This window comes from Marmota monax, unplaced genomic scaffold (assembly GCF_021218885.2).
Source record: "Marmota monax isolate L192 unplaced genomic scaffold, Marmota_monax_Labrador192_F-V1.1 WCK01_AAM20220418_F8-fsc00145, whole genome shotgun sequence".
Classification (NCBI taxonomy): Eukaryota; Metazoa; Chordata; class Mammalia; order Rodentia; family Sciuridae; genus Marmota; species Marmota monax.
In genome coordinates, this window is record NW_026695201.1 from 5,065,648 (window position 1) to 5,081,364 (window position 15,717).

The 15,717-nt window shown below is 32.5% G+C and overlaps 1 protein-coding gene across 2 annotated transcripts in view; it reads left to right on the top strand.

Moving 5' to 3' along the window:
- The window catches only part of Atf6 (activating transcription factor 6), a 238,101-nt gene that overhangs the window by 116,096 nt on the left and 106,288 nt on the right, over positions 1 to 15,717 (top strand). For both annotated transcript variants that reach the window (XM_046428915.2, XM_046428916.2), the window contains exons 13-14: positions 3,490 to 3,557; positions 8,088 to 8,202. In XM_046428915.2, the coding sequence (XP_046284871.1) occupies positions 3,490 to 3,557; positions 8,088 to 8,202 (183 nt within the window). The remainder of the gene's footprint in view (positions 1 to 3,489; positions 3,558 to 8,087; positions 8,203 to 15,717) is intronic.

Sequence of the window (15,717 nt, forward strand, 5' to 3'; positions counted from 1 at the left end):
TCACAGAGGTCAAGAAATGTTAAGATGATGACTAAGAAATTATCATCAAAATCAACCATTAAAACTTGATTGATGAAAGTTGTTTCATTATAGTTGTGATGATAAAGGCCTTACTTCGAGGCCTTTGTGGGAAATGATACGATATGAGAAAATGGAAAAGAGTATTTTAGGATTATCTCCATAAGTGTGAATAGAGAAATAGAATAGCTACAGGAATCAAGAAAGAGGGTTTATTTTTAGATGGAAGATATGACACCAGGTTTGCATATTTATAGGCTAATGGAAACATCTTAACTATTTGATTTTTTTGGAGACTTAACTGTAAGCAGCATGTGATTTGTTCAAAAGCATATTAAAATTATATTGAGACATAGATTTTTGCCATTATAGAACTGTTTTCATCAATAATGTGAGCATTCATGTTGGTGAACTCAAACTCTGACTTTCTGAGATTCTATGATTATCAAGTATGTGCTTAGACGATCTATTATCTAGTATGTGCATAGATAATCTATTATGATTCTACTATGTGCTTCTCTGGCCCTCTCCAATACCTTTTTTTCTCCTACTATGGCAATTGTATTGGTTGTTAGTACTTTTAGAGGCTACGGGGCGATCAGTATATGCCGTGAGTACCTCACAGCCCCCATCCTGCTTACTGGCATTAGACTGCAGAGTTTGGTACTGCAAAACTCTTGTCTGCTAAGTCTTACACATTGGCTGCTATCATGGCTAGAGAAAAAATGAATTTTATTTTGCTTTCTAAGTCTGGAACAAGGCACATTTTATTGTCAGAACCTAAGTTATATCCAGAACCCTGCTGACAAAAGAGTTCAGGTAATGTGGTTTTTAGACTTCCATCTTTTGCAATACAGGGGAAGGCAAAAATAGGTAATTGCAATAGATAATCCCACATAGCTGCTATAGTGTTCTGTATGAAAAATTAGATTCAAATTCTTGGCCTTAATGAGGGTTTTTTGTTTGTTTTGTTTTGTCTTATCTTTAGATACAATTTGTCATATTATCCTGTTCATTAGATTAAAAAATAACGTATTTACTGTGGAAGGGTTTTTTCTTTAATCTTAAAGGAATTCCAACACAAGAAAAATAATTTTATTTTAGTTTTATAGTCTTTGTTCATTTAGAGAAGATTTGTAACTTAAAGTCTTGTCTCTTTCTCTATTTTGGGTGCATATCTTACTGTAGGGGGCTTAGATCATGGTCAGAATTGTAGGAATCTTAGGTATTACCAAAAAAGGAATGGCAAGGATGAATCTATATTTATCCAAGCAAAAGAAGTTCTCCATTAGAGGAAGAGAAAGATCATTCTGCTTGTACTGTTGTCGATTCTAAAACATGTAAAAATTCCTTTGATTCTCTTCCATAGGGTAGAGAGCCTGAAATTGCTCTTCTTTTATCTTCTTTTTTTATTTCAACTTTCTTTTTCCTCCAGATTACCTCTTTTAAATGCCACAAGGAGTCAAAAGTCTTATAAAATATTTTGCAACTCTGGCAAATTGACATTTATTTGAAATTTCTGTTGCTTTTAAATATTACGTCTTTGATTTGACACATCCTCTCTCATAATCTTACCCTCTTCCTAGAATATGAGTTGTTAGAAAAGGTGCAGGGACAAATTAATGAAAATATCTTTCAAAATGAAGGCAAAATAAAGATATTTTCAGATAGACAAAAAGCTGAGAAAATTGGTATTCAGAAAACCCAAACTGTCAGACATTCCCAAAGTTTTTTAGACTAAGAAAAATGATAACACATAGAGGAAGGAAGGATACAAGAATAAGTAATAAAAAGCAGGCTTAAAAAATCTGTGTGCTTCGTATGTTTAAATGTTTTTAAAAGAGTATTGTCTTTTTAAAGCAAAAGGAAAAATGGTTGTGAGGTTAATATTTAATAAAAGAATACAAAGATGAATGGGTAAATATACTGCTAAGCAGGGGTCTGCAGTGGAGCAAACTATATTATAAGCATTTATGAATATGTCCAAATTAACCCCACTAGTATGTATAACTATAACACACTAATAAAGGATTTTTTTCAAAAAGAATTATACTGCTAGAATTTTATATTGTTCAAATACTATTTCAAGGTACATTGTGATTAACTTAAAGTGGATAGTACTATGTATGTACTATTTTTTTCCCTATACATCCTTAGCTCTAATAAAGGTTAATTTATAAATTAGGCACAATAAGAGACAAAATACAATAACTAACATTAAAATAGAACAATTGTAAAAATATACTGTAACAAAATTGCCAACATCACTACTCTTGTGCTTTTAGGCCATTATTAGGTAAAATAAAGGTTACCTGAACACAAGACATACTGTAATACCATGACAAGTTGATCTGATAACTGAGATGACTACTAAGTGAAACAGATAAATAGTGAATACAGCATGGATATGCTAGATAAAGTGATGATATATGTCCAGGGTAGGATGGAGCTGGAAGGCTTGAGATTTTATAACACTGCTCAGAATAGCACAGAATTTAAAATATATGGATTATTTTTTTCTGGAATATTCCCTTAAACATTTTTGACCACAGTTAACCATGGATACTGGAATAATGGTTAGCAAAATCATGGATAGTGGAGTCCTACTAGACAGCTAAAAAGCCAATACAAGAAATATAAATGGAATTGAACTAGTTTAATGAAAAGAAGATAGGAAAAGAAAAACAAAGAACAAAAAATTGAGAAATAGAAGGCACAAAAATAAACAAATGCCAGGAGATGTATAATTAAACAATTATTTAAGCCACTGATTGGGTAGCAGTAGGGTCACTTTATAGTGTAATAATAGTAATATGTCTTTGAATTCTGATACCTTTACCAAACTCTTCTGAAGATCAGCTTACAAAACTGCCAGGAATTATAACAAGGTCACAGACGCATGCATGTTAAAGAAAGGTTTCTAGTGTAGTATGTGTGGACTACTGATGGTTCCAGATTAAACTGGTTTCTTGCCAAGTGAGTCATCAGTGAGATCTCTTTAATTACAAATAGTCCATAAATGTATTGGCATGAATATATTTGTGTTTAAGTAAACAATGGGGATCTAGTTTCATTTTGGATTTTTCATACTGCTTAGGAACTTTTCATTGATAAACATAATTATTTTAGATAAATTTAAGTTGTGATGTGTCCAGTAATACTTGTATAGCTTGTTCATAAAACCTGTGCTTGGTCTAAACTTCTGTTCTTTTTCTTTAAACTCTATATGGGTAAGTGTTTTGAGTGTCTTAATCTCTAAGAGACACATCTCTGTGAGACTGTGAGCTAAAGGGTTTGGATTTTTATGCTGATGTTTAATTACATGAGCTTAATTTGTCACAACATCCATAGAAAAACCAATATGAATTCTTTAGTACATATAAAGATAGAATAAGACAGCATAGGAATAGCATCATATAATTTCACTATGTGGCATTAGACCTTTTTTTTTTTTTTATTTTTCTCTTTCAGGGTGCTCTAGAACAGGGCTCAAATTCTCAGTTGATGGCTGTCCAATACACAGAAACCACTAGTATCAGGTAAGAAAGTATCAAGAAGCTTTTGGCCAGGGAATTTAAAATAGCTTGTGTTTTATTTATTTATTTATTTATTTTAAGATAGAGTGAGAGAGGGAGGGGGGGGAGAGAGAGAGAGAGAGAGAGAGAGAGAGAATTTTTAATATTTATTTTTTAGTTTTCGGCGGACACAACATCTTTGTTCTGTATGTGGTGCTGAGGATCGAACCCGGGCCGCACGCATGCCAGGAGAGCGCGCTACCGCTTGAGCCACATCCCCAGCCCTAGCTTGTGTTTTAGTAAAGTTGAAATTCATAATTCTTTTTTACCTTAATTTGTCTTAATCTGTGCCTTTCATATTAATTCATATAAAATATACTACTTCTAAAAAAATACTTCTTCTGAGTAAAGTCAGATAATTTCTAAGGATAATCTCTCCTCAGTCCCTTAAATGCAGATTTAGTCAGAATGCTGTTCATTTGTAATTTTACTGAAAATCTTAAAAACTCATAGTTCCCCTCTCCTTGATTTGCCTCTATTTCATAAGCCTAAGGGAGGGGAATATTGTTTTTCACTGTTCTATACAGATGTCTTGCTGGATGCTTTATTCATTTTTATATTTAAACCCATATAATAATTTGAAGTATATTTTATATATGAAAAAACTGGGCAAGTCATTAATTTTTTTTTGTAATTTTTCATTGTCATAGAACCAAGTGCCAGAACCAGAATTCATACCCTAGCATTTGACATAAAATTCCCTTTTCACTACAAAATAGTACTTAAGATTTTGAAACAATTCAAAGAAAGTACTATACCTAGGAGTGTCTTCACTAATCCATTCCATTTATTGTTTCTTGATTTTATTTCTTGTGCTAGGAGTCTTACTAAGGAAGTTGGGGACTAATGTGACACGATGAAGATTTGGGCCTATTTTTTCTTTTATTAGGCACAAGGTCTGTGGTCTAATTCCTAGGTCCTTGGACCTCTACAAACTACAGAATGCTAAAGAAAGAAATTAATGAAGTCCTTAGAAGATCGAAAGATCTCCCTTGTTCTTGGACAGACAGAATTAATATTGTCAAAATGATCATACTACCAAAAGCACTATACAGATTTAATGCAATCCCAATCAAAATCCCAATGACACTTCTCATAGAAATAGTAAAAGCAACTATACTACAGAGCAATAATAACAAAAATGGCATTGTATTGGCACCAAAATAGATTTGTAGACCATTGGTACAGAATACAGGACACAGAATCAAACCCACATAAATACAGTTATCTCATACTGGACAAAGGCACCAAAAGCAAATACCGGAGGAAAGATAGTCTCTTCAACAAATTGTGCTGGGAAAACTGGAAATCCATATGCAACAAAATGAAATTAAGCATCTTTCACCATGGCATAGTATTTTTTCATTAGTTAAAAATATTTTTAATGAGTTACAGTCCATTCTCATTCATGGATCATCTTACTTATGGATTCTATATTTGCTTAATTGCTAAAATTTATTTGTAGCTGGACACAATGGCACACACTTGTAATCCCAGCAACTCAGGAGGCTGACGCAAGAGATCAAGATTTCAAAGCTGGCCTTAACAATTTAGCAAGGCCCTGTGCTACTCAGTGAAGCCCTAAGCAACCAGCAAGACCTTGTCTCTAAATCAAATGTAAAAATGTGGCTTACTGGTTAAGCACCCCTGGGTTCAATCCTTGATACCAAAATATAAATAAATGAAAATAAAAGTTATTTGTAACCCCCAAATAATACAGCATTTTGAAAAATGCATAGATATTCTAAGGTAAGGTTAAACCAGACAACCTTTTACCTTCTTGTTTCACTATTTAGTATATACAAGGTCCTTTTCGTAGTTCATTTAGTGTCATGTTTTTCATATTTTTATACCTTTTATTGGCAATTGTCCTATTTAAAAGGACCCCAAGCATATTGCTGAGGTGCTGTCTAGTGTACCTAAGCCCATGACAGGTCCAAGGTATTGTAAAGTTTTATTCAGGCATGAGCTACCATGCTTTTGGCTGTAAGTTCAATGTTTATTAAAGAAAGTGTCCTTAAACAAAAACATGCATAAAATGAGGTTACATATTGAACGACCAAAATATAATCATCTTTCAGAGGCTTACATGAACCCAATCCTGTATTTATTTGTCTTAGGATTCACTAATTCATTGTTAGTGGTGACTCTTTAGAGCACATCTACCAGAAATAACAAGAATTGTCTGTATATCCAAAATACTGTAATCAAGCACTGTCTAATGAGCAAATGCAGTTGTTTCAAAGGAAGATCTTTTTTAAAAAAAAAATTTTTAAGTTGTTGATAGAACTTTATTTATTTATATGTGGTGCTGAGAATCGAACCCAGTGCCTCACACATGCTAGGCAAGTGCTCTACCACTGAGCCATCACCCCAGCCCCTCAAAGGAAGAACTTATAGCTCATTTATAGTTTCCATTTAGGTCAATCTTTTTCTCTCTTAAGTTAATAATATTTTATTGATAATAAAAGTTTTTCTCTTTGGAGAAGAATGAAGCATTATAGGGTCCCATTCATTCTTCTGGATGTTGGTTTATTGTGTTCAACACTAAAGACTAAAAATATTATTAAGAACTGCTTAGTATCATTTGAGTATATCTTTTCACATATGATATAGTTTGAGGTATTATTAAAGTTTGTTCATTAAATTATCAAGGTGCCTATATGGTGCTTTTCATGTCAGTAGCTAGCACTTGTGGAATGACTCCTATAGAACAGGACTCATCCTTGGTCATTTACATAGATGACATCTCTGACTCCATTAAAAATCCTCCAAGGCTTCTGTGGTTATATTCATTTTATTCATGAGGAAACTGGGGTTACTCAGAGAGATCCATACCCTGAAGAATGTCCACGCAAGTAGACCAAGGTGTATTTGTTTCTAAACCTAGATTCTTTTCATTTTTGATGTAGCCTCATAGGCAAGATCACCTTCGTATATTTGACAGAATGGTGAAAAATAACATTTCTTCAGACTTAATTTTCATTATAAAATTTTTTAAATCATACAAACTTATGGAGAAATCTTTGGTTTTGATAATTTAAAAAAAATTTCATGTTTTACAGTATATTTGACCATATATTATATTTTAGAACCTTGATTCAGAAATGAGAATTTTAGAACTGGACCTTATAAATATCCTAATTTGGGGTTTTTCAAAATGTTACTTTAAAAGTTACTACCAGGGCTGGGGATGTGGCTCAAGTGGTAGCTCACTCGCCTGGCATGCGTGCTGCTGGGTTCAATCCTCAGCACCACATACAAACACAGATGTTGTGTCCGCCGAAAACTAAAAAAATAAATATTAAAAAATTCTCTCTCTCTCTTTAAAAATAAAAGTCACTACCAAACATCTGCACTTGCATGTTTATTGCAGCCCTTTTCACAATAGTGAAAAAATGGAAACAAGCTAATTGTACGTAATGAATAAATGAAGAAAATATGGTCTGTATACATAATGGTATATTATTCATCTATAAAAAGGAAATCCTGTTATTTGTGACAACATGACTGGAACTGGGGAACATTATTCAGGCACAGAAAGAACAAATACTGCATTGATCTTGTTCATATATGGAATCTGAAAACTGATCCCATGGAAGTTGGGAATAGAATGGTGATTACCTGATGCTGGGGAGAACAGGAGGACAGGATAGATGGGGAAAGGTTGATCAATGGGTACTAAGTCACAGTTAGATAAGAGAAATAAGTTTTGGTGTTCTGGTGTGTAGAAGAGTGACCATAGCTAATGATTATGTACTGTATATTTCAAAAACATTAGAATAGAGTATTTTTAAAAAATTATTTATTCTAATTTGTTATACATGATGGCAGAATGCAATTAATTTCATATTACACATATAGAGCACAATTTTTCAAGTCACTGATTATACACAAAGTATTTTCACACCATTCATGTCTTCATCCATTAACTTAGGGTAAAGATGTCTAACTCATTCCACCATCATTCCTATTCCATCACACCCCTCTTTTCCCCTCCCTACCCTTTGCCCTAACTATAAAATTCCTCCATTCCTCCCATGCTTCCCACCCCATGGTCATTATGAGTCAGCACCCTCATATCATATTCAGCCTTTGGTTTTGGGGGATTGGCTTATTTCACTTAGCATTATATTCTCCAACTCCATCCATTTACCTTGCCATGATTTTAGAATAGAGTATTTTGAATGCCTTTACCATAATGAAATGATAAATGTTTGAGGTGATAAGTATGCTTACTCTGGTTTGAACATTATAACAACGTACACATGTATCAAAACATCAGATTGTGCCCCGGAAATATGTGTAATTTTTATGTATCAATTTAAAATAATTTTTAAGAAGTAAAAAAATAAAAATGATTTCTATAATGCTACTGATTTTTTTTTGTTGAAAAGACTCTTATAATTCAGACATAGACTTAAGAGTAGAAAGTATTTTGGGGAGGATTAGACATTTTTTACTTGTTAACACTCTACCTTTTTCTTACTTTAGTAGGAACTCAGGGAATGAGCTACAAGTGTACTATGCTTCACCCAGAAGTTATCAAGACTTCTTTGAAGCCATCCGCAGAAGGGGAGATACATTTTATGTTGTGTCCTTTCGAAGGGTAAGTTCATTTTGAAAAAATATGCAAATATTTGTAAGTACTTACTGTGTATAAGACATTGGGCTGAATATTGTTGGAGATAGAAAGATGTGAGAGATAGGAAGCAATCAATATAGAATAAATATGTGAGTGGAATACTCTCAGTGCTATATATATACTTGACTTTGAGCTGTTTAGCATCATGAAGGCACACATGGAATTAGACTATGACTGTATATTTAGAAAATATAAGCTGTGTATTGATCTTTATTCTCAATTATCCCTATAACCATACTATGTGTTTATAACCAAAGGAAAAGTAAAAGCATAAACATTTCATATTTAGGCTTTTAAAGCCAATTTCCATTTGGTTATTGAGGAATTTAAGATGAATGTAGGTTTTAGATGAATTAAAGATGAATCATGGACTCATTAACATATTGTGGAATGTTTAGATCTGTGTTCTAGGGAATCTTTATTCCTCTTTCTTCTCTTCAGTATTTACTTTGTTGGTGAAGAATACATTAGATAATCATTCAGGTTATGCAAATGTAAATGTTTATACTAGCATGGCTGAATTTTACAGATGTTAGACTAAATGGAAACAAATGTATAGCTATTTACATTCCATTTACCTTTCCTACAAAATGACAATATATTCTTCATAGAGGTGCCATGTGAATATCTCTCTAGAGTGCTATATGTTAAACCAGAAATATATAAGTGACTTGGAATTCCTCAATGGTTTATAGCCTTCCTTCCTTTTTTTTTTTTTTTTTTTTGTCTTTTTTTTAAAAAAAAAAAAAAGAATATGAGGGGATGTATATGGCTAGAAGTAAGTTTATACTAACAATAGAAATAAATAATTGATTCTCTGATTATTGTTGCTACTCACTATTACTAAAATTCTCAGTTACTAGTAATTCTTTTCCTAAACTATAAATATCTAGCAGCTCAGAATTTTAGGGCAAAAAATTTTGGCATTTGTAGATTAGGGAGATAAAATGTTTTATATATTTTTAGTTATTATTCAGATATCCTAAGATATCTGGAATTCTTTAGACATGGCATCTCATGATCTTTGCCTTTTGATTGGATTCCTTATGTTCACCTTATTCACTCAGACAGTTTGTGTATTTCTAAAGTTCCTTTTTAGCAGCAAGAGGGCAGCTAAGAACAGGGTTTCAGCAAGACTTCAACTGTATTGACTGATGAGTATTTACTATTGATATAATTGTTTAAAATGGGGAGGGAATATACTTTTAAAAAAGGTGTCTACCACTATGTGGAGACTGATGGATGTTAAAACAAATGCATTAAAATGTATGTTATGGAGGTTACTACGGAATAATATTTTTAACACTCAAGTAGTCAAATAGTTTTCTTTCATTGTTTAATAGTTCAGGACACTTTATTAGTTGATGAAAGCAGTATAATGTGTATAAGAAATAACAGTTATGAAACCATGGATTGAAGTCATGGTTAGTAGCATTTTTCTGGGGAAGAAAAAAAGTTATTTTAATAGATATAAAAATATTTTTATATTTAATAGATATAAAAATAGATATAAAATATTTCTTAATAGAAAAAATATTTTTATAAAAGAAGATGCGCAGAGTTCTTTTTAAATAATTTTTTATTCTAATTTGCTATATATGACAGTAGAATGCATTACAATTCTTATTACACATACAGACACAATTTTTCATATCTCTGGTTGTATACAAAGTATATTCACACCATTAGAATCTTCATACATATACTTAGGATAATGATGTCTATTTCATTCCACCTTCTTTCCTGTGCCATCTCCCTTTCCCTCCCATCCCTTCAGAGTTCTTTTTTTTTTTTTCAAATAGACAAGTTGCACTTTCCAGCATGTAGGAAAAGCTGTTTCTCATTAGTTTACTGTGAAAAGTACTGTTAGAAAATTAATGATTTCCACTCCTACCCTTTGATGTTCAGGCAGACTGTTGAGACTGTCTCAACATTTTGTTTAGATTTTTCGTTTACTAATTGGTTATTTATCACTTTTTAGCATTTTATGTTAAAGAAAAAGTTAGTATAGACCCAGATAGCAGAGTTACTAAACAATAGTCTTGCATTTTTTCTTAACTGTAGGAGAAAGGGATTTAATTTTATTGTGATGACTTTAAATTATGTCATGAGACAGGAATTTGGTTCTTAAGTACCTAGATTGTTCTTTTTGCTCTTGTTGTTCTTTTTGCTCTTGTCATTCTTGGTCTTTTCTAAAATACTTTCCTAAAATGCAAGTGGCATTACTTGTGCAGGGGGGGTGTAGACTTTTTCTCCCACTTAGGTTATTAATTTCATTGGCAGAAATTAGTATAATGGAAACTCACAAATGCAGAACTTCTGAAGCCTCAAGTTTCTGCTTTGCAGGAACTGGACATTAATAACACAGCCAATAAACAAGCCATATTTTTTTATATTGAATATATATTTTTAAGTGTTTTAATAACTGGAAAAAGTAGAAGTAGCCATTGACTGTTCACTGTACCATTATTTAATAAACAAAGTCTCTCCCAAACTTACACTCCCTCATGCCCGACATTCCTGTACCCTTTAATCTCATTACAGTTGAGCTGCTGACATTATTTCTCTAATGTAGACACACTCTTGGATAACTACTGAGCTCCTGGTATAGGTCAGCAAGAAAGAATGCTTATAGACCCAGACATTTTGACAAAGGCCCAAAAAGTTTTCTGTTCTTTCCATTTTTTTTAAGTGTTTTTACCTCTACCTTAGTATTCATAACTTGTTTCCCTCTAACTACCTTGTCTTTTCCCTTTATCTTTTAAATGTATTAAAACATTTAATATGATTTGGAGTGCTGGGGATGGAGAATAACTTTTTTCTCAAACTTCCAAGTCACTTTGAACGTGTCATAACTGATAACATGAATAAGAAAAAAGCTAAATAATATATATTTTTCTTAATGTGTTTTTATGACGGTCTTTTTAGAGAGGGAGAGGATATTAAAGAATATAACAATAATTTCAAGAGCATGAAACAAAAATATTCAGAAAAGCTCAAGTAAAGTTAGATAAGAAAGTGATTCAAGAGAGGGGAAAAAAGAAAACATTGAGAAGAAAGGTGGGGAAATATATTAGTTTGTCTATCATTTCAATAAAAATTTTAATTTTACCCTTAGATGCTTCTTTCTCATGTAGCAATATCTAGAGAAAGGATTTTAAAAAAATCTTTCTAGGGTTGTTTCTTATTAAGAATGGGCTCTTGGACTGGGATTGTGGCTCATTAGTAGAGTGCTTACATACCATGTATAAGGGACTGGGTTTGATCCTCAGAACTGCATAAAAATAAAATAAACGTATATTTAAAATGCAATAACAACAACAAAAAGAATGGATTCTCTTTGATTCAGTTGGCTCTGAATGTCTGTTTGCCAATATATCCCTACTCATTTGATATTTCTTTTTCAAATGAGATTGATGCCTACTTTTGGAAATTTTTATTTATTTATTTTTAAGTTTTCTGTCCTATAAATAAAGACTAAACACTTGAAAGTATCTTTTCATCTATTTCAAACACTTGCATAATAAAAGAGGAGAAACTGAGCTGCAGGTAGATATATGCCTGCCTCGAAGATGTTTGTTTCTCCCTCTTTCCAGGTATTTCATGTATTCTAGGTATAGTACCATACCATATTTGAGCATTTCAGTCCTTCTTGGTCACTTACAAAACATTTATTAGCATTTCATATATAGGTATGGATTCTAAGGAGAACCTTAAATAATAGGGACTTACTATAGGATATGTAGAAATTGAAGAAGCACAGAGGACTGGCTCAGCAGCCAAATAGTCCCTCTGTTCTTACACTGTATACACTGGAAGGTACACAAGTCCTCATGGAAAACTGAAATAATAACTTGTTGTAACTCCTTATTCAACATCAGGCCCAGCGATTCTACTTTAGTCTTTTTCACACGTTACTGATTCAAACTTAAAAAGGTGGTCACTGTCTCATATGAAGGAGTACTATGGCAGTCTTGGCTCATGCTTCATGTTCCATTCATTTGTGACCAGGAAATAGGGTTGGTTTCGTTAAAGGTTTCTCTTGCTTTGTAAGCTAGCAACTTTAAGCAGAAGGAAGAGCCTGGGGCCACTCTTCTGGGCTGCTGTGGTGGGTCCTTATACTTCATGAACTTTATTATACCACACAACCCATATTAGTATTATTTTTAAAATTCTTTCTTCTGTTGGTTCCTAATTCATCTAAAAGGCTCATCTCTTATCTATTTTTTAAGCCTCTTAAAGATGGGAAGTGTCATGCTTCTTTTTTGTGGCAGGGGGTGAATACCAGGGATTGAACTCAGGGGCACTTGACCACTGACCAATATCCCCAGCCCTATTTTGTATTTTATTTAGAGACAGGTCTCACTGAGTTGCTTAGTGCCTCACTTTTTGCTGAGGCTGGTTTTGAGCTCGCGATCCTCCTGTCTCAGCCTCCCGAGCTGCTGGGATTATATGTGTGTGCCACCGTGCCAGGCATGTCATATGCTTCTTTATTAGCACCCTTACACTCAGCACAATACCTGCCACTCAGAATTGTTTTAAGCACATTTCGCTGAGAGAAGTCACAGTGATGAAAATTCATTGATTTTCATGATCATTTAAAAGCTGTTTTCCCATTGTTTTGTTTAAAGAAATTTGAATCTATTTTGCTGATTCAAGTAACATAAGCAGTGCAAAATCCCACAGAAAGTTTAGTTAGTGATGACTTCTCTTTTGTTCAATTATGGTTTCACTAGTCAGGGATGAATCAGCTTTTTTTCTTTTCTTAATCTTGAGAACTAAAGAAATTACTTAAGTGAAATGTTTGACAGCCTTCTACATCAATAGGTAGAACTTGGAGGTACATTCTTATTTTTAAATATTTGATGGGAGCAATTTGAAAGGGATTGTTGTTAGACCTCACTGCTTTTTTTTGGTGGGTGGTGTTTAGTATCTGTATAAATTCAAGCCACATGAGTCAGAAACTTGAAATTTAGGACAGACTCTAGGAAATCCTCTGATAATTGCAAAAAGGTTGACTAATGATGTTATTTGTTCAAAATGTTTGCCAAAGGTTTATTCCCATAGTTGGCCACCGAAAAAGTCTCATAGAAAACAATATTTCCTAAATTAATGCCTAGATTAATACCTAATACATGCAGAAAGGCATGTTTTTCTAATGCATGCTATTTCTAAGAAATTTATGTTTACATATATATATATATATATATCTCCTGTATAAATGATATACACAAAACAATTGTTATATATATTTGTGCACCCATGTATGTTCATGACAGTATGTGTCTAAAATCTTCATAGGCAGGAAGAATTGCCTAGTAACCAAAGGAAATTAGTCCATTTATAAACTTCCTTCAAAAAGATCCAGCTTCATCATTTGTTTCTAAGATTTTACATCTTAAAGCATACATGTGGATCTTTGGCTATTTTTTAATCTCTACTTTCATGTTGTGTCAGCCAAATTCTGCCTGGAGAAAAGTGTGAATAAATGAGTTTGGCAAGACAAATTTTTTAAAAAAAGTGTTATCAGAGAAGAGGGAATTAAAAACTACTTATTTTGGAAGGCTTTTTTTCTAACTTTTAATAAACAAGTTGTAAAAAATAGAATAGGGTTGTCTATTCACTTAACTTAGGTTTACTTAATTATTGTATCAGCAACATTCTCTCTGTATATCCTTTTTCTATTGTATATCATTACATATAATTATTGACGACTTTAATGTATGCAAACTTAATAGTTAACAAAGCTCTGTCCAATGCATAAGCTAATTAGTTCCTTACATACTTATATAAGTATTTCTAGTCCTATTTTATAGATGAAAATTGAGGCAAAGAGGTTGAATAGTTTAAGGAATAAAAACTGTAAGCATTAAAATGAGGACAATTGAGGGATTCTAAGTTAATACAATGATTTTTTTTCTTCCCATACAGAGTCTTTTTTCTTTATATCTAGTGCTTTTAGATATATTACAGATTATATAAATAGCAAATTATACTTGCCTTCCAAAACCAAATTTGTTGCCAAATCTGCTAGACAGCTTTGGTGGAGTTTTTACTTCAAATTATCTGTTTGTTAAAATTACCTGGTTACATACAGATTAAGCACTTCATTAAGTTACATTTTTGTAATACCAAAGAATAACTTAGGGATTGGGGTTGTGGCTCAGTGGTAGAGTACTTGCCTAGCATGTGTGAGGCATTGGATTTGATTCTCAGCACCATATACTAATAAATAAAATAAAGGTCCATCAACAATTAAAAATATTTTTAAAAGAATAACTTAACAGTCTAAAGATTTTAAATACAGCTTCTAATTTTAAAACAAGGAATAGAATAAATAGGCCTTGGAAGTTCTGTTTTTTCAAAATAGTAGCGAATTATCAATGTGTTGAAAAAGAAATATTTTTGCTGTTTCTTAAAAAGGAAGTATGTTATCCAAAGCAGACTAATTTTAATTTTTGTTTCCTTAGAGCTTCTCATTGAGAAGAGTAGTTTTTATGTGTAAGTGAATTCTGTTATGGATTCTGTATGAGGCATGCTAGATCCTTGAGATCAGAAACTTTTGATCTCAATCTCCTTGTTAAATATGATTTACAGTTGTGTGGTTTTAGGGGATTTAGTCATTTGTTCCTTGGCTCTATGACAGATTGCTTGCTAACATAAAAAAACATTTTTATGGGTTCTTGCTAAAATAAAAAAAAAAGTTTTATGTTTGAAAAATGATTTTTCAATAGTCTATATAACTAGAATTTGCATAGAATAGCTATTGACACAAAGAATAATTTAAAATATTTATTTTAATTGATACACAATTGAACATGTTTATATGAGGTATTGTGTGATATTTCAGTACACATATACAGTGTGATGATTGTATCAGGGTAATTGACATATCCATCATTTCAAACGTTTATTATTTCTTTGTGCTGGGAATATTCAAAATCCTCTCTTTTGAAATGTAAAATTAATTGTTGTCATACATAGTTATCCTGTTGTGTTATAGAACATTAGAAATTATTCCTCCTGTCCAACTGCAGCCCACAAATAATTCTCTCTCCATCCCCCTCCCTTTCCCAGCCTTATTCCAACAAAGCAAACTCATGAATAATATGAAGTCTTTAAAATTCTCAGAATGAGGGGCTGGGGTTGTGGCTCAGTGGTAGAGCACTTGCCTAGCATGCCTGAGGCACTGGGTTTGATCCTCAGCACCACATACAAATAAATAAAATAAACATCCATAAACAACTAAAATTCTCAGAATGAGGGACAGATTCATCTAGATCAGGATAGTTTCCCAAGTGTTCATTATTTGTTTGCTCTATTTAGTAGTTGTACTATTTTATAATGTATTTTTCCATATGTAGTTGTTTCATCTCCCTTTTTAGATTGCATTTTGAAAAATAGCCGTAGCAAAAAACAACAAAAGTTGTCAAATTACAAGGTAGGCTCATGAATTAATGATTTGATTCTTGAAGAGCT